Source organism: Dromaius novaehollandiae, chromosome 24 (assembly GCF_036370855.1).
Source record: "Dromaius novaehollandiae isolate bDroNov1 chromosome 24, bDroNov1.hap1, whole genome shotgun sequence".
NCBI lineage: Eukaryota > Metazoa > Chordata > Aves > Casuariiformes > Dromaiidae > Dromaius > Dromaius novaehollandiae.
The window spans coordinates 9,334,719-9,353,338 of record NC_088121.1 but is presented as its reverse complement, the minus strand read 5'-3'; the positions used below and the strand labels follow the sequence as shown (position 1 = coordinate 9,353,338).

General features: G+C 43.6%; 1 protein-coding gene across 1 annotated transcript in view; it reads right to left on the bottom strand.

Moving 5' to 3' along the window:
* The window catches only part of IFFO2 (intermediate filament family orphan 2), a 41,665-nt gene that overhangs the window by 6,309 nt on the left and 16,736 nt on the right, over positions 1–18,620 (bottom strand). Inside the window, exons 2-8 of the mRNA XM_064497114.1 lie at positions 11,079–11,139; positions 10,656–10,751; positions 8,260–8,400; positions 6,347–6,489; positions 3,680–3,800; positions 955–1,044; positions 194–324 (exon numbers count right to left, since the gene is read on the bottom strand). Coding sequence (XP_064353184.1) covers positions 194–324; positions 955–1,044; positions 3,680–3,800; positions 6,347–6,489; positions 8,260–8,400; positions 10,656–10,751; positions 11,079–11,139 — 783 coding nt within the window. The remainder of the gene's footprint in view (positions 1–193; positions 325–954; positions 1,045–3,679; positions 3,801–6,346; positions 6,490–8,259; positions 8,401–10,655; positions 10,752–11,078; positions 11,140–18,620) is intronic.

The following is an 18,620-nucleotide window of genomic DNA, read 5'->3' as shown; positions in this document are numbered from 1 at the left end:
GGTGTTGGTTGAACCCTATACGCTACTACAGAGTTTCTTTTAAGACTGTTACTTGTCCCTGAACAAGACAAGATTATCCAAATAACAAACCTTTAGGCAAAATGATGCTATCGTCTATCAACAAGGTGCCAGGCAACACACTAGCAAAGTGAGTCTCCAAAGCACCCCAGGCAGCGCAGAAACCCCCTCTTACCTGTCAGCAGAGCCTTTAATAAGTCTACGACAGGTTTCCATCTGTACATCCAGGCCCCGTTTCATACTACACATTTCCATATATTCATGAAGGTGGCGATTCATGTCACTCTTGGCCGTAGCCAATTCCAGCTGCACAAAAGAAGAAAGAGTGATGAAGCTCAGGCGACTCGCTGGCTGCTTCTCCCAGCCTCGCTCTATTTGACACACTGCTGGAGAGGCTTAAAATGCCCAGAGCTGATCCAAAACGCCCACAATACACCCTCAAACCTCAGTGGTGCCTGCTGTCATCATACCCATCAGCTTGTGAAGAGTATTTTAGTCAGAGCTCGACACTGTTTTTAAACATCTCTTGAACTTTTTGCTGCTTGGTATCTTGTTAGTCAATATGCAAAAACTAGTGAAAGCATGTTCTGGGCAGAACAAAGATTTTTGAGATGCTACAGCTGTTCAGCCTGGCAACCTCTGAGGGTATTTCCCAGTGAGATGGTGGGTATAAATGTCAACTGGGAAAAAATAATAGTGCATTTTTTATTCTCTGTCCTGAAGGTTACAGATTTATGCTTACTCACTAATAGTGCTATATAGAGAGTTGTATTTAGAAAAAAATCCCAAGGGTAAGAAAAAGCAAAATGCTTTTGTGCCTTCTTACATATAAATATACGCTCCGCCGTGTGTGCGTACGCGTGTGTACCGGAATAATCTCACAGGGTTTTCTTCCATTTAAAACAACATATATTTTGTCATGAATCATTTCCTTACCTCTATTTGTCCTATTGTTTCCTGGTATTCTTTGTCTCTTGTTTTAAAGAAAGACTCTGTTTCATGGATCAAGTTTCCCAGGTTTTCCTCCTGCAGGAGAAAGAAGGATACAGAATAATTAGTGAGAAATCATGAAAGGGTCACACGCCAACAAACAAGTTTATTCAATCTTCTTCCAGGGATTGTTCCGTTTTTCCCACAACAACAGAACCATTCAATATTACTTCCTAGCAGTAGGATACTACCGCTGTGTTTTAATAAAGAGCTGCCTTCCTCAGTTTCTTGAGGAAAAGGCTACAGACAGCCTAAACTACGTGCGTGCTCTGCGCAGTAGAGAGGAGCACACAACCAGGAACACGCAAGATTTATGACGTGAGCAATTCATCCGCAGATTGAAGGTTCGCACTTAACTCATTCAGAAATGGAAGCTCTTACGGCCTTTCATGCAAAGTCTTTTATGCCAAAAAGGAATACTGCTCCATACAAACGGCACGCTGGGTGAAGACACTTTCATACACTGTGACCATGGCTTTGTACACCCAGCTAGAAAAGTCGCTGGTCCAGGATCCTACAGACCAAAAACTCCAACAATGAAGCTCAAGTACTTGATGCAGGCCAAAGAACCAAAAAAATGCATTTTAGGAGGTCTTTTCTGAACCTTTCCCAATGTTGATTGTCAAGTGACACGCAGAACCGGATAAAGGCCCCAGTAACAGTCTGATCAGCGTACGAAGATGGTAATAATTCTCCAGACACACTTGATTTTTCCTTGCTCCTGCACTGACCAGCCCACTGCTTACGGCTTTGCAGTGGAAGCTCATTTTCAGATTACACACTATTGCTCTCAAGTCCTTTCAGTCTCCATTATCTTGCATGTATACTCCACACGCACTGCTTCTTATTACAATTCTCCACTTAGCTGATGAGTAAGACAAGCTCAGTCAAGCGAACTACTGATGAAAATTGTGCACACAAGATCAAGAACATGTGGCATCATCCAGTGGAAACATCCTGCTTGGCAACAATTCCTCTATCATCCTTCCTTTGTATCCACAGTATATAATTTGTGGTCTGAGCTACAAAAATCAAACATATAGCACTATTTTACATTGCCAGAGGGACTAAATCAACTGTTTTCTAGATTAACAATGTCACTATTCTTTCTTTCATGTTATTACGTACCTCACTTTTTTCAGAAAAAACATTATCGTCAATTTGATGCAACTACACTGACGAGCATTAATTATGCCACCATCCCTTGGCCACATCTGTAGCAGCTTTATCAGGATCCTACCTGGGATGAACGTCAGGCTAACCAGCCTCTAGTAACAAGAATCATTCCACTTATCCTTTTATATGCAGAAGAGCTTTAAGGAGGAAGGTCATAAAAGAAGGTGGCTAGGGCACTTGCATAAGAACTTGAAAGGAATAAAGCCAGTGGAAGACTCAGGCATGTAAAGCACTGTGTTAAAAACCAGGCACAGACTGAGCAGTCTTTATTCTGAATCTCCATCTACAAGACAAATCTACCCTTTCCTTGTATAATTTTCATTTAGAAGGATTTAAGCTTCTTAAAACCTTTAGAGTTTTTGCATGGAAGGTCTGAGTTCTGCAATATTCCTCTGATAGCTGTGCTTATACATGCACACATGGGTATATGCAAATAAATCTGTCACTAATTCCAGCGCGCAGCTACACATTATCGCTCTGCCACTCGCCCTGCTCACGAGACGACATATAGCTAAGCACACCGCTTTCTGCAGTCGTAGCACTTTTAAATAATCTCTGCAGTTTCACTGTATGCCAGATGATAAACAAATGGCCCGATGTAAATTAACGCGCCCCTGGCAGTCAACACGAGATCATATTCAGGAGATTGCTGCCTCAGCATCTTTACACTATAGCAACGGTGGAAGAAGGCAGGATTATTCCTCACCTACTGCTGTCATGCTACTCAGTAATGAAATAATAACATCACGTTTAAGATCACCTGCACAAAGCCAGACCTTGCCATTTAAATCTCTCTTTAGGCCTGTCTAAAAAGCCTCAGGAGTCACTGAAGAAGGCAGCATGCAGCCATTAGTTTATTTTGCATGAGATCCTAAAGATTAAAAGCAAGCTGTTTATTATCCGCCAAAGCCAGGAGATGCCTACTGGCAGGGAAGGTGGAAGCACAAGATTCACTGGTTCAGAAGATCCCTGAGGTCTTCTGCAGTCACAGCTGCCTTGTTTCCAACAGGCTGTTTGTACTACATTATTGACTATATCATTCAGGGATCATACTGAATTTATTTTTCTCCCCACTAGAAAAACGTGCAGGACCATCCCACACACTCTGTGCATTATTTCTGCGCCAATAAAGGTGCGAATGATAATCCACAGAGAATGCGAGATGCTGTGAGAAGGATATAGGGCTTTAGACAAATGACGGGTTAGGGTGACAGATCGCATGATGCTTTTACAACAGCTAATACATCTCAGATCCCTTGACACTCACTTGATATTTTAAACACTCATTTTGAAGGAGCAGAAGAAATGAAGTCTGGCAAATAAACTGACTGGACAGACTGAAAAGCAACCATAAAGAGAAAGCACTGAGAGGATTTGAAATCAAAGCAAGTTTGCCTGGCAAACTAGATCACCAGCCACATACCCAAAGGCTGAAATGGCTAAAAGAGCGGCTGAAGGACACCATTCCTGCAGAGAAGGGTTCAAGAAAACTCACCTCTCCTTGGAGGTCAATCGACGGGTTGCAATTTGTGAAGTCTTCCCAGAGAAGCAAGGTTTCCTCATTCTCCTCCCATGTTAAACTATCACAGTCGTCATCAAAGTCAAAGGTCTCGCGCCTGTTAAGATTACAGAATAAAGCATTAGGGAAAACAACTCGAGCCCCGTTTCCTCACTCCTTCAATGATCATCTACAGGAAGAGGCTATGAGAACCGAGTGAAGGAGACAATACAACTGTTGAAAATCTTGGAAGTTTTTAGGGACAGGCTGTGCCACTGCCCGCAAGTCCCTCGCGCCTGGGCTCTTTGCCACCCCCAGCACAATAAAAGGGACCTTGTCCCTTTATATTCCCAGTTATATTCCCAGTCCAAGGACACACTCCCAGCTTCCTCCTCCAGATGGTGCTGCAAGTTAGGTTCCCCTATTCGCAAACCCACAAAAATCGCTTAAACTATTCTTTTTAGACGTGGGAAAAGGAACCAAAACACAGTTTGAGAAGTTTTACAAGAAATAGCCACTAGAAGACTCCCTGCTGACTTTAATGCTGAAGTTTTGCCAACGTTTTCCCTGCAGCACTTACAAATGTTAGATTCAAGACAGTTATGAAAAAAGAGACTGATCCCCATAACAATGCACAAAAGAACATAAATATTTATTATCGAATCGAACAACAAGGATACTACTAAAACCACTTAAAGACTAAGAAGAAACACGGGTTGAAGTGGCCTATAACACCGTTATGTGGTCAAGCCTCTGTAGCGTGGCCAGTTGTGCAATTAAGGAAAGTTTCACAAGACACTTGGGTTGCTTCTGGCTTGAACAGAAGCAGAGCCAAACCCCCAGTAGCTGCTTCTTGTCCTTGTTAAGGAAGTCTGACAAAAATGTGAAAATGTTCACAGAAGCAGCCAGCTGATTTCAGTGAGACATTCTTGTTTCTTTAGTTCATTTCCTTTTAAGCAGATAACATCTCAAGCCGGAAGCTGAACACAGCACTGTCTTTAGGAGACTAAAGAGCTTCACAAAAGAGGCAATCTGTGTCTGTACTCAGTCTGACCAGAGGGAAAAAGCCAACCCCCCCCCCCCAAACAAACAACAAAAAACCCCACACTTGGACATAGATGATTCTGCCTTTTGCAATTTGTTCAAATCGGTTTCTTTTCGCAAGAGCCATCCTTGTTAGGGAGCCCAAGGACTCCCAGCTCCAACTGCTGCCTACTTCAGCCGTACAAATTGTTCAGAGAGGATTGCATTTTCACTGAGTTTCACTAAATATGTGATTCCTCATGAGATAGCATGCAAGTTGCTTTGAATTTCTGTTAACGAGGCAAGTTGCTCTGCTGTCTGTAAACTCTTCCCTTCCACCTCGCAAAGCCCCCAAGCATACTTCAGGAGGTATCACCTTCACTAAGCCATCAACACCGTTCCAAATCGACCTGATTCGAATCTACCAAGATGATTCCTGAGGCATTATAAGCTTTTTTTTCTCTTGTTGAAATCAAGAAGTACTAAACTACGCGAAGGTGTCCACCTTTTGGTAACAAAGTTATTTTATTGGCAACTTAAGATAAGTTGGTGGACAATCTTTTTAAAAAGGTATCTGGTACTACAACTGTGTATCCATGGCACAAATAAGAATGGTAAGTTTAGGCCAAGGTAAGTTTTAAACTATTTACGTGGTCAATAATTATCTGCCAACTAGGATAGGACCAGGAGATAAAAGTTTCATCAGCAAAACCAACAAAACCTGGATATCACAGGTCAGGTTTAACAACGACACTAAAACCTACGTGTGTTACCAACCTAGTGGCTAAGCTGGAGCCTCTTGCTTTTCCTAAGAAAAATCAACCCACTATTTGCTGCCCTCAAAGCAGATTTTTGGCAAGAGCTGAGAGCAGAGAAGGAGCGAGCGCTCCTTAGAGAATGTCTTGTTTACTCCTATGGATTAAATACTGTCCTGCATTGTGTGGGAAAGCACTGGGAAGTGCTCCCTCTCCCAGCACGGTCACTGCAGAAGTTGGCAGACGATGCATGCACAGGATTCTTCCAATCTGGGAATTGCAGCAAGGTTTACAACATCGATACTCTTGGAATCTATAAACTGTTGTCCACTGCTACAGCAATTGGTCTTCTGGACACATCCACCTCTACCACTTGCCTACAACTCAACTGAGAAACCATGCGAAATACTACAGGAGGTGGTTTTCAGTTTGAACTGCACTTTTAGTGACAATGTTCTCAATTTCTATCCACCCAAATCAGCTGTGAGGTTCTAGATATCTAACATTAAGCCAAACATTCAGGCAAACGCTCCATGCTTTTTACATGCCTCTTCTTTTGCTACTGCTGTAAGCTATAACAAGGGCAAGTATAAAAAAAAAAGCTTGACTATGTTCTTATATTCTCTATAGTCCCCTCCCTGTTTAAGGGAGGGAAAATTCAGTTTTTGTTAGTCTTATTTGAACTTCCTGCAAACCTTTGAAGAAGGACAGTGCTGGCAGTTCAGATTCAACTCACAGTCAACACTGGGTGGAGAAAAAAAAAGAAAAACCAAAAAAATATATATATACCTGGATTGAAAGCCTGTAGTAATATCTCGATACCTGAGTTCTGGAATTAAGTCTGCATTTCAGAACAAGTTTTCCCCACGTTGTCCAAGATACTCACAGCTGATTAAACATGCGCTTCATTTCATCCGTGATGTTCAAAGAACAGCTGACTTCGTCGTCAGAGAACCTGCCGTTCTCCCCATCCTGCTCAGAGAGGTCGTCGTCAGATGTTAGCTTGCGCTCTTTCTTCTTGGAAGCCACCTTAATTGGAGAGAAGGGCAATAACTAGGAGGTTCAACTGAGGTGCTGCACCGTGAGGTGCGGAAATAAGAAAGGAAAGGCATTAGGTCTGAGTGAATATAACTGTTCATCAGTTCCCAGGCGATTCAATGATTGCACATATTAAAGACAGAATTGCATCTGTTAATGAGTGGTGAACGAAGAGCACAAGGAAGCAGTTCAAAATGGCAAAGAGCAAAGCAAGCTGCAGGCTACCGGCACTCTATATGTGTTTGTATGTTCATCAACGACAGTCTGTGATCTACCAGAGGACATGCAGAGGTTAGAATGATACGGGGTAAAAGCATAAGCTGGCAAGAACGGCCAGGCAGCAGGCTCGAGAGCGATGACAGAACTCTCCCTCTCCTGCCACCACCACCGGCCCGATGCTTCCACCGCTCAACCACCACAGAAGAGTACAGAGAAACCTTTCTAGATAGTCTTCACTTCAGGGTCATTCCCACCCCATAACCAGAGGCACAGACTGCTAGTCTTCAATTTGACAGAAGAAGGGTTAACCGAACCACGGAGGTGCCTGGACAGCCTCAAAGATAGCAAGTTTACAGGTGTGCAGGGAGAACTCAAGGGATACTGCAGCAAAGAACATAGAGGGTTATTTCTTCATCTGAGGATTGCAAACATAATAGATATTCACCGAGGTTTACAGATGGTGCCACAGAGTCACAAACACACAGTCCTTTCCAAAGCTACTCTAGTTTTTCATTAATTGGCAAGGGAGCCATCCCTTATTGGTATTATACTCCGCACGGATCATTTTAACCGCTGCATGCTTGACCACAAGTTTGCTTTGCAGTTACCATTGAGCAGAAAGACACAGCAATTCTAGTCAAAGACAAGAAAGGACCACCAGGAAAATGCAGTGGCTCGACATGCAAGAAAAACAATCATCTCCAATTAGGACTTTTGGATCTACTTCTGGATATAAAACCCAGCAAACATTAGGTAACTTCACAAGAGTCAAAAAGCACAGCCAGCGGAGAGACCACAATCATATTTACAGTGCTTTTTTGTACAGCATTTAGCGCAACACACCCTATATGGCATCATTACACAGAAAAATATAATCAGACTTATTCAAAGACTGAACAAGACACATTCAGATCAAAGTGGAGGGAAGCTGGGTTAATCACAACTGAAAGTGCAGTCATGACACACGAGCAACTGCATTAGGAATTACAGGTTTGTTCTAAATAGAGCTGCAACTGCTTTTGGAGCAAATTAAATAACTTCCTCCAACTAGCACCGAGGAGCAAAAATAGCTAAAGGAAAGCAAACTGGACTTTCTAGTCTCACAAAGCAATCATAGCTCCCCACCGCAGAAGTGTTATTTCTGGTCACGGAGCCCAAGCCAGAAATAAGAGCTTTCAGATGACAGGTCTACAAGCTTAAAACCTCTCGCTTGTGAAGAGAATAAATGTGATGAAGCCATTTAGACAAACACAGAACCCTGTAATGTTTTTTTCCTGCATTCATTGTAGACTAGCATCAGACTAACAGCCTGTCTCCAAGGTCATCCTGAGACTTATTTTAAACTTTCCCTCAATTTTGAGATCTCAGTGCTGCAGCAGCTTCTGTAGATCAAGCTACACTTGGAAACTGAGGAAGAAGAAAATACGCCTATTCGGAAAAATTTCAGAAAGTTGTGAATGATCTGGACCACATTCCTCAACACTGCTCCCTCTTGTCCCCTCACGCTTGTCCTACCCTAGGGAAAATTCATGGCCTAATCACCTGGAATATCTTGGAAACGTCTTCAGAGTTGCGCTGCTGCGCTACATCGCACAGCTTGGCTGTGATATCGATTCGCCGACAGATGTCCATGTCCACCTTCATGGCCTTTTCTTGAATCTTTGTGTCCAGGTCTGTCATGGGCTGCAGGAAGGACAGTAGTGATTATCTTCTATTATTATACAGTTCAGGAAAGAAGAGATACCCCACAGTATCTCTCTAACCCCAGGCTACACCATTCTTAAACAATATTAAACCTGGTTCTCCAGGAAAGGCAGTACATGGACAGTCTAGACAGACCTTACAACTCAGAATTAACACTTGCATCCGATTCCAATGAAATTTCAATTCTGAGAGTGATCTGCCACAGGAAAAACTTATACTCACCCCCAAAAAACTCCTAGATTTGGCAAAAATGATCTTTTAGAGGTCAATAAAGCTTTAAAAATGGAGAGAGAAAAACCCATTGAGCGAGGGCAGAATGAAATCTAAAACCTGACGAAAACTCATTGCTCCCCGGTTTCAAACAGGAAAAAGACGTGCCTGCAAGGAGAAGTCGCTCTCAAAACAGAATCCAGGCTACACAACAACTTTGTACGTGCCATAAAGAAGTAAAGCCAAGGCGTAATCAAAAGAGATCCATGAAAGCCTGTAGCACAAAAAAACCCTACTCACATTGGCATTAAACTGCCTTCCAGCCTAGCAAAAAACCTACACGAAAAATAATTTGTACTGCTTCACACCGGGCAGCAATTATAAACGTTATTTATAGGAGATATTACCCCCTCACAGACAGCACTGTTGGCTCCTTATGAAGAAACATTGTTATGTAAAAAGGATATTTTCCAGCCTAGACAAAACACGCTCTCTTGGGAAGCTTCACCTCAATGACTAGGCACGGCTTCCACTTTGACAAGAAAAGCAGAAAAACTCTTTGCAGAGCACAGAATTCTTTTAAGTACCAAATCCTCTTATGAAGAAAATAAAGGGGTTTTGTTTATTTGTTTTATTTTATTAATTTTTTGACAGGGTTCTTCTCCAACTGGTGTCAACCACCTTTGGAGAAGTTTGGGGGATTTTTGTCTTTGAAACACGTTGAGAAAAAGGCATTCCTAAACACTGAAACACTCTAAAAGCTATTTATTAACCGACTAGGTAAAAGTGATTCTTATTAACAGGAAGGTAAGAGTCATGTGCCGGTGTTTGCTATTTCTCCACCCTAAATATTTAGGCAGTGGGATTCAGAACGAGCATCCTCACTGCTTTCCTTAGGCACTCTTCCACCTCGCAGAGTTTGCAAAGCCCAAAGCACTCTCTCTCTCTCGAGCCGAAGAGGATGTTTGCATTTACCATCACCCCTTTTGTACACACTGAAAAACATTTCTTCCTCAGTGAAAAAAAATCATAACGGGGATGTAGCCCTGATGTATTTCTCCCCTGCCCACTGCCTCTAACCAAGCAAGCACGCCTATTCTTTATTAAACACCGAAAAAAGAGACATATAACTGCTGACTTTTATATGAACAGATCTAGCGGCCCTGAGAGATCCTATGTGAAATCAGGGTGCAGATTCTGCAAGCTTATATAAGCCAGAAGGAAACACTTCCAATTAAAAAAAAATCATAGACTAAATAAGCTTGATAAAATATCTTCATTAGACAACTAGCAGCAGTAGTGCTTCAGTCTTACGGGGAAAGGCACCTTACTTAATGTTCACCTGGCTTATTTTTCTCTATACCTGCATGAGTAGATTTTCTCAGTATATCAAAATACGAGACAGTTCTCCTGTCATGGCCTAACAGATCCCCAAGCTTTGAAGGAAAGTACGTATAATTGAGATATGAGTGAACTGCTGAGAAAGCAGGGGGGTTTGGTTTGGTTTTGTTTCAATTTAAGGTAGAAGCAGCACTGGAAACAAAGGCAGAGCCTGAACTAGTGATACTTGGTTCATCTCTTCGGAGTTTTCAGTTGGAAAACGCAACATAGCGTTCCTTTGTGGCATTAATTTCTTGTGCGACTCAGAGCAGCCCCCCCGTCAGCAGTACCAGTGGCTGCACGGTGACTGAACCCTTTATCCTAACATGCGAGTTCTCCAGCCATTTTTTTTTCCACGGCTGCGGATTTCAAGGCCAGCGCTGCCAGCTGTGGAGAACGGGGAGGGAGGGCAGAGTCCAGGTTATGGGCTAAGCAGCAAGTTAATGCATCTCTACACAGACCAGACAGGAAGCAGGGGGAAGGGAGATCTGTCTGATGCATTAGATCGTAAAGGCAGCCATAATACTAACTACGAAGCAGCACTCGCTAAGACCATAACCTTTTCATGAATGAAGCCATTTGCATGACACACACATTTCACAAAGGCAGCGGGAGCCGGCCGCGCTGCTCTCCAGTGTACTTACATCACTCATCAGACCCTTAAAGACAACCAGCTCTGCTTTCAGTCTCTCAATCTTTTCGTTTAGCTCCTCCTGGAGAGCTTCCGCTTCCTGCGCCTCCTGTAAGAGCAAGCACGCAGAGACTGAGAGGTGGCAGGGCGGCACGCGCCGCATCGCTTAACCCGAGGAGAGCCGATAAGGCACGTCACCACCCCTCCGTTTCACTTCGTCAGGAAACTCGGCGCCTTCCCACTTCGACCTCCAAACGTTAACGCTATCCTCTAACTGCAATGCATTCAGCTGCTGCAACTGCCAGAGAGAGTCTTAATAAAATAACAACCTTTGTTCCAAAGATTAACCGCACACTAAAAGGTGCAGAGAGGAGAGAATTTGTGACATTCAGACCCCAGCTCCAAGGGAGCAGTCTACACACTATTCAAAACCTACCTCCCGCAAGGTTTCGACCAAGGACTCCAGGCTCATCCTTCTAGTCAGTTCCTCCTCCCATCTGAAAGAGAAAACGTGCAGAAAAACTGTTAACCATGGGGAAAAGAAGAGGGGGGGGAAGAGAGATTTTTCAAGTCACAAGTCTTCCGATAGCTGCAGGATGATGACGGTTATTTCAAGTGTCAAGCAGATGGCCTCCCTCGTGTACACCCTCACACAAGTTACAGAAGCCTATAAAGGAACAGAAGCTAAATCAGCTTTAACTGGGATCAGCACCTTTCCTGCTCTCTGGTGCATTATTTAGTTGCAAATAGAAATGGGATGCTTTGGTGCATTATTTAGTTGCAAATAGAAATTATTTAGCTGCAAATAGAAATGGGACGTTTTGGTGCATTATTTAGTTGCAAATAGAAACGGGACGTTTTGGTGCATTATTTGGTTGCAAATAGAAACGGGAGGCTCTTGGTACCACAGGAATCAGTGGAATGCAAAGTATCTGAATCAGCAGTCTTACTATTCATTCGTTTGCTCGGATCAGTTCATACCTTTACATGCCTTTACATCAAAACCCTCAAGCACCTATATTTGCGGCAGTAGTTCCACCGGAGACTTGCTCAGTCTATTAACAGCAGGAATTTTACCTCGCGGGGTCAGGGCGGAAGAAAGGAAGAAAAAAACAAAACAAAACAAAACACAACACTGTCTAAAGCATTTAACGCACCAGACAACCAAGAAACAAAACCCAAAACAGTAGCTTCGTCAAGCAATAAGGGATCCTCCCAAGAAGGCCCACGTTTCTTTTTATAGCTGAGCAGCAGCTCGGTTTTGGCACCTGCAGCGAGAAGGAGCCGGGTCTGCTGCCTTAGCAGAGCAGTCGAGGTTTCTGCTCTGCAAGTCCTCCGACGCGGCGGGTCCCGCCGGCTGCACAAGCCTTGCGCTCCACAACCCCCCGGCAAAGCCCACGACTTGGAAAGTCTAGTTGCAAACTTGGACCGATTGCTACCATTAAGATATTTCCTTTCCATAACCCAACAAATATTGCATAGCACATGATTCAAACCACTCCCGTGAATCTAATCTCCAAGTCATGATTATTTCTGTTATCACTTGAACTTTTTAACCATTCGAATGAAAGCAGCAGAACACAGAATATATTTTTACCCAGAAATGTATTAAATGTATTAAACCATAGTGTTCTTGAAAATGCATGGTTAAATCTGCCAAAACGCATCATTTTCACCGTGTTTTCAAATTCACGCAGAAATCTGGTGATGGCTGGATTAGGGGATATTCCCATTGAGGCGACCGGTTTTCACTTAACCTACATAATCATCTTCATGCTGCTCGATGCCTCTCCGCGTTCAAAGCGCAAATTTAATCCTATGGGAAAGGGGAGCCGGGAACCGCTCCAGCAGGAAAGGGCACAAGCAGTCACCACGGCATTGCAGGGCAGTCTCGCTCGGAGGCACCCGGACGTGCTACATCTTAATGCAGCAGCAGCGACTAGCGCGGTGCCGAGACGGCACGCCGACGACATCCGCTCTTTCCTGCTATTGTGGTGCAGGAATAGCCAGCGTTACAGACGATGTATCCTCCACTGCACAGCTGCATTTTGATTTATGCAGGACGGCTTGTTGTATATCCTTTTTTTCCCCAGCAATGATTTACTGCCAAGCAGAGTAAAATATTTAGGCTCAAATTTGCATTTGTCATCCAATGTTTTAGCTTGCGTTTCAATATCCTATGTGTATGTTGACTCTTAATTATGTTACATTTCTATAAAAATAGGAACTTCATTTTTCAGACTTTAATACTGAAGTCGAGAAGGTGAAATTAATTAAAGCAGTCAATTATATCCACAATCTGTAAGATGGTCTCCTTCTGCTACAGGAGGAGTGTTGCATGGCTTTAATCGGTCCTTCTGGTCTTCCTGGCAGCAGGCTGTCATTTATGGATTTAAGTCAAAGCAGACATTGCAAAAATTGATATGCTGCTTCTCAAGGTTTTAACCGTTGAAATGAGGAACGCGAGCCGCGTTCAGGTTATCCTGATATTCTTTGCATCCCTACAGTGCACTGGGCATGCTGCAAAGAGGGACGTGGTTTTGGAAAATAATGTATCTGCATATTTTTACTGACGATGCCAAAAAGCTAGCAGAAAGGATTAGCGTTCCTCCTCGGCAGTTCAGCCATCCTGGGCAGCTGCCAAAATTCTGCATCTCAAAGTCTGCTCAGACTAACCTTCCTCATCCTGCAAGAATTTCAGTAGTTTCATTTCTTCTCTGCATGCCGGTTAAAAATGAGTTTCACAGAACAGTGATTTACAGCCCTAATTTCTTTCTGCCAGACTCAAGACAGTATCTTGGTGAGAAGAGGAAAAGGACACCGCCTTCTACACACACGCGCAGCGTAGTTGCTCCGGTTCTCTTAATCGTGGGGAGGATAAAACACTCGGGCCATTTTTAATCAAGAAGTTGACATCTGACAGAAGAAATGTTGGGCTGATAATAAGGGTCCCGGTGATCATCAATATCACGTTCCTCACCTCAGAGCGCATTTCCCCCCCGCTACCCACTGCCAAGCTGATTAACCTCATTTAACAGCTAAAACCGTCAATCTTGCTTTCTCCTCACACTTAAACCTCGGCAGACCCCTTGCAGCGAGAAGAGGAACGAGGAGGAGGGGAAGGCAGAGGATGACAATGAAACAGAAGATTAATTCTCCGTTTAAACTTCCAAGCAAGTGAGACAATAGGAAGATTGCTCATTCATATGATCAGCCTGTATTTGCTCGAACACACAAGACTTTAAAAGGGACCTTGGCAGCTGCTGCCACTATCCGCTCCAACCAATGCAGCAGCAAGGAGAGAGTCAGCATGCCACCGAGGAGATGCTAACCCTGGCGCTGACATCGGGCGATAGTCAACGTACCCTGAACCGTTCTCCCAGCATGTTCTACTGATCGATACGGCCCTCCTCGGTCACCGTCGTAAAGCAGAAGATTTAGGGAAGGAAGAGGGAAGATGCCACCCGATCCGTCACCCCCGGCAGAAGCACAGCAGACGGCAGGGTCTCTGCCGCGTGGCCAGATGGACGTTGTCCACTGGGGCAGGAGCGCTGGTGGCTCTCAAGGAGAGGCCCTGGCAGCGACGGGGGTTGCTAGGGCTGTAACACCCAGAAGGGAAATGGCTGTATTCACTATAGGCTAAAAAACCAGCAGTCTTCACATATTTGCTGCAGGATATTAGCTAGACAGCTGCTTCTGCTAGTCTCACGTACAGTTATTTCTTGGCTCGGATGCATCAATTGCTATGATTTCCAGCTGTATCCAAAATTGTTTCTCAGACCCAGAAAGGCAAATGTCAAAGTACACCAGACTTCAGGGTTTTTAATTATTTTCTTTACTTTCTTTTATTTTTTTCTAAAAGAAAAAAAATCCAGATCCATTTCAAGTCCACCTAAGCTTTTTTCCCCCTTCTTTCCCATCGACCAAGGGCGTTTTAGTTATAACCACCACCAAAAAAGAGACTCCCATTGCAGTTGACTGAGCATGAGGGTTAGGCTGAGTTTTAAAAATTAAGGATCTACTCCCCCTTTTCTGGATGTGACATATTACATTCCAGCCGCATTCAGTCATCGCAGCTTCAGGCCCCAAACTACTTCTGCAGCCACGTGATGAAGACTAAGTGTCTCTCATAGCTTAGAGGAGAACAAAGGCCGTTTGCTTTCTTTAAAGGAAATAGCTACATTACAAGGATATTAGACCAACAAAACACATGAATAGTCAAGTCAGGATTAACACTGCTAAGAGCAGTATCCTGGCACAGCTGAGTCACACTGCAAACTTGTGCGTTTCCTTTGAAATTGGAACAGGAGCTATGAGATCACCCGTACGAATGTTTTTTGCCGCACCGAAGAAAGCGGATGGAGGCTTCAAGCAGTGGGTAGTAGCCTTTGAGAAGCTTCTCTGAACTTCCACGTCTTCCATGGACTTAACCTGAGCAATCTACATGGACAAAAACATCTAAACCACTTTCCGAATCCTCGAGTGCTCGTGTCAATGAACACGAAGATCTTCCTTTCTTCTCCACCAACATATCATCGGATCAAATGTAGGAATTAATAGTGACTAGTGAAGAGAGCTGCCCATTGCAGCAGATGCACAAAACCCCTTGGAAACAGGAATTTAGTTTGAGAAGTCCGCCTTCCAGAAAATTGTTCAGTAATTTTCTTCTAAAAAAATCCAGGGTTTTTATCTTCAAGCACCTATTATTCAGGCAGTAGACACTACGCTTACAAAATATGCCAGTGCTTTAAATCCCCCCCATCACGGCGGACAGACACAAACAGACTAGTATCAGGCATTATTGTCTACAAACAGCATTATTTTCTTCATTAGAAATATCATTCTTCAAACAGGCAAATATTTCTCAAAAAAAAAAAAATTAATGACAATAGATTTTTTTTTCCTCCCATAAGAAACTCTTTAGGAAGTGAGGCTCTTCTTCCTAGTAGTTTCAACGGGGTCATGCCAACGAGGGAGCAGAAACGCACAGCAGACCTTCACACAGGTCTAAGTTTCTCCCTTGCCATGCCCTCGGGTACAGCTTCGAAGCTCTTCACTCGCTTTTGTTGCTGTTGGTACATCTGCGCCCCGGTTTACGGCGAGGAGTAACGGAAAGGAAAACCCAACAGCTCCGAGTGCTCAAGTCCACAGCAGGAAACACAAGTGTCAACTCGAACTATCACTGTAACCGCTCATGGAAATAGTAGCTGCTAAAGATGCCTGAAAATATTAATATACTGAACTGATGAGCTGTCAGTGCCATTTCAGGAGGCAGCACGCTGTCTTTCCTTGCATGCTAAGACAGCACAATCTCATTTTGGTATGAGACGCACCTAGCCTTGCTCATCGGTTGTGTGTGAAGCATCTAAAACCTACTCTTTGATGCACCACACCTGCAAAGGTGGAAAAAACAACACACTGGATGGCAGGAGCAAGTAATTACAGCTCAGGTGTTGCCCAAAAGGGATTGTACTCTGCAGTCACAAGTCGGAGACACATTTTTGTGCTCTCACTCCCTTGCAGCGGCACTGCGTGTTCTTGCGTGGGCTCAGCTCCTTTTGACGCCCATTCTTTGTTTATACAGACTCCAAATGGCAAGGCATACCTCACCGTTCCCTAGAGCTGGCACGAGATTTAACGCTTAGCATGCACAAGCCCAGTTTAATCATTCCCGATTACTCATCCTCGGTTCATGCCGCTGCTCATTGCGGGTCTGCAGCAACATGCCCGCTAATCCCCTCTCCAACACCTAGATGGTAACTAGCAACATTACAGTTTATAACTCTGCTTATTACGCACCGATTTCATTCCAATTGACTTAATGGCCCCTCGGCAGTACAAACTTACATTCCCATATAAAACGATTCACAGTCTAATCCTGTAATTGGTCAAAGGCAAACGCTGGCGGAGCATTTTGTTTGAGGGGAACGTATTTTGGTAGCTTGGGATAAGAAGACCTCATAATCAAGACTCCTTGGGCAGATGTAAACAAACCTTTATTAAAATCCTGCTGCAGCGTCAGCCTCTAACAGCTTGCCCAATATCAGATGGCGTTGCTTAATTAAGGAAAGAACCCGCATCTACAATCTCACTAACCCGTCCCAGATACCAGGAGGCAACTCCCGGTTGCAAATCAGAATAGCTGTCTGCAGGTTTTCATTAGCTCAACAAAATCTGATCATTCAGGATGGATTTCATTAAAACAAACAAAAACACGCAGCTCTATGAAGCCACCTTTTGTTTTGTTAAGCCGAAACGCCAATCGACAACTCAGCATGCTCCCTGCCTTTAAAATCCTAGCTTAATAGATCTTTTTCCTATCCAGGCTTAGTTTTGCACACTTGCCTAATGCAAACTCCTTTCCAAGACAGGCGATCTCTTCGGTGCTTTTTCTGTCAGGAAAATGTATTAAATAGCACAAAACCCACCAGCATGTTAGACCGACTTTCAGGAAGATCCTGTATCTTTGGTGATGGGCGTTTGTGCCTGGTGGTGGATGCAGGTACAAAAGGAGGGTCCAAAGCTTATCCAAGTAGAGTATCAGTAGACACCTCAGATATAAAACTGGTCTTTAATTTTTCCCCTTCGGTGCTGTTCGCCAGAGGGCATCATGCCTATGGCTTGTAGCTATGGAGCTTAGAATGTGTTTACTGTTGTTATGCAACATTGCACAATTATATGTGGATGCTCCTAATGTGTCAAAAGCACCATCGTTCTCTCTCTAAAGGAATGCAACCGTGGCTGCTGCTTTTACCTGAAGCTGTTCAACTTCTGTGACATTACGCACAGCTTTTGTTTAAACACCTAGTGTGGTCAGGAACAAAACACAAATTAACTGGCAGATGATTTTTATTGTGGTTCCAGTAACAGGCTTGAGCATCTTTCCAGGTGCACATAATCACAAGGCATAATGATGCAATTTTTTCCAGCATAGTCAGTTCTTTCAGTCATTCTTTTCACAAGAAATTGCTCTTGCTCAAAGGCCTCTGCGCTGTTACAAGTAGGGCACAAGTCTAGAACAAGGCTTTAATATTACTCGTGCCTTTATAATGAACACTGAGTTTTAAGAGTGAGAAGAGTACAAGCCTGAGCCGTGTTATGCGACCTGTCTAATCTAGACCATTGCCCGAGGTTCAAGGGTGCCGACTCCACTGCTCTTGTGTTTGGGAAATCTGGTGCTGCAAAGACTGACTTTTAGCAAAGCGATTCCGGGAGTCACGCGGGGAGGATGTTTCTTGTCCGCTGCAAGCAACAGATGACTTCACTCAAGAGTGCTGCTGCTGTTGTGTTAGAGCCAGGCTTTAATGGAATCAGACGTTCACGTTAAATTAATACATTTTACATGGAGCCCATCAGCTAACATTTAATTTCTCTCAATGAGAAGCCAGGGCACGTGGGATCAGAATGGTCTGTCTTTGGGATAGTCTAGGAGAATTCCTCAAGTACAGGGTCTTACAAATGCTCCCTTAAGCAGAAGGTAGCATTTGCAAATAACCTAATTTCTTACTTCAATCTTATATCCAATTTACCGCAAAGCTAAGACTGGATAGGAAAACAATCTATTAAGTAAGACTTGGTAAGACTAAGATAAAGTTTTTACTTAACAGTCTTAAAGTTAAGTAAAACCAAGTTCAGAGAATCAGCTTTATTATTTAACTTGATTATTTAACTGCTCCCGATTCAAGAAGTTTGATTCAACTTGCACTGAGAACACAAAGGCGTTTTAGTTCTGAACTGGAAAAGTAAAATGCCACGCAAGGAAATCTTTTATTTCCCCTCATGCTTATAGTCTAATCCGAATCCTCATTTCTAAGCCATTGCACAAGAGTGCGGCCAGAAGTTGTGTAAGCAGATTAATAACTTCACTTCTGCTGGAAAGAAAATTTTGTACAGCCTCCTCATTCTCTGGGTACCGCCTCCTCCTGGCCCTCTAAACACAGTCCATATTCACCTAAAGGGAAAGATCAGGCCCATCACA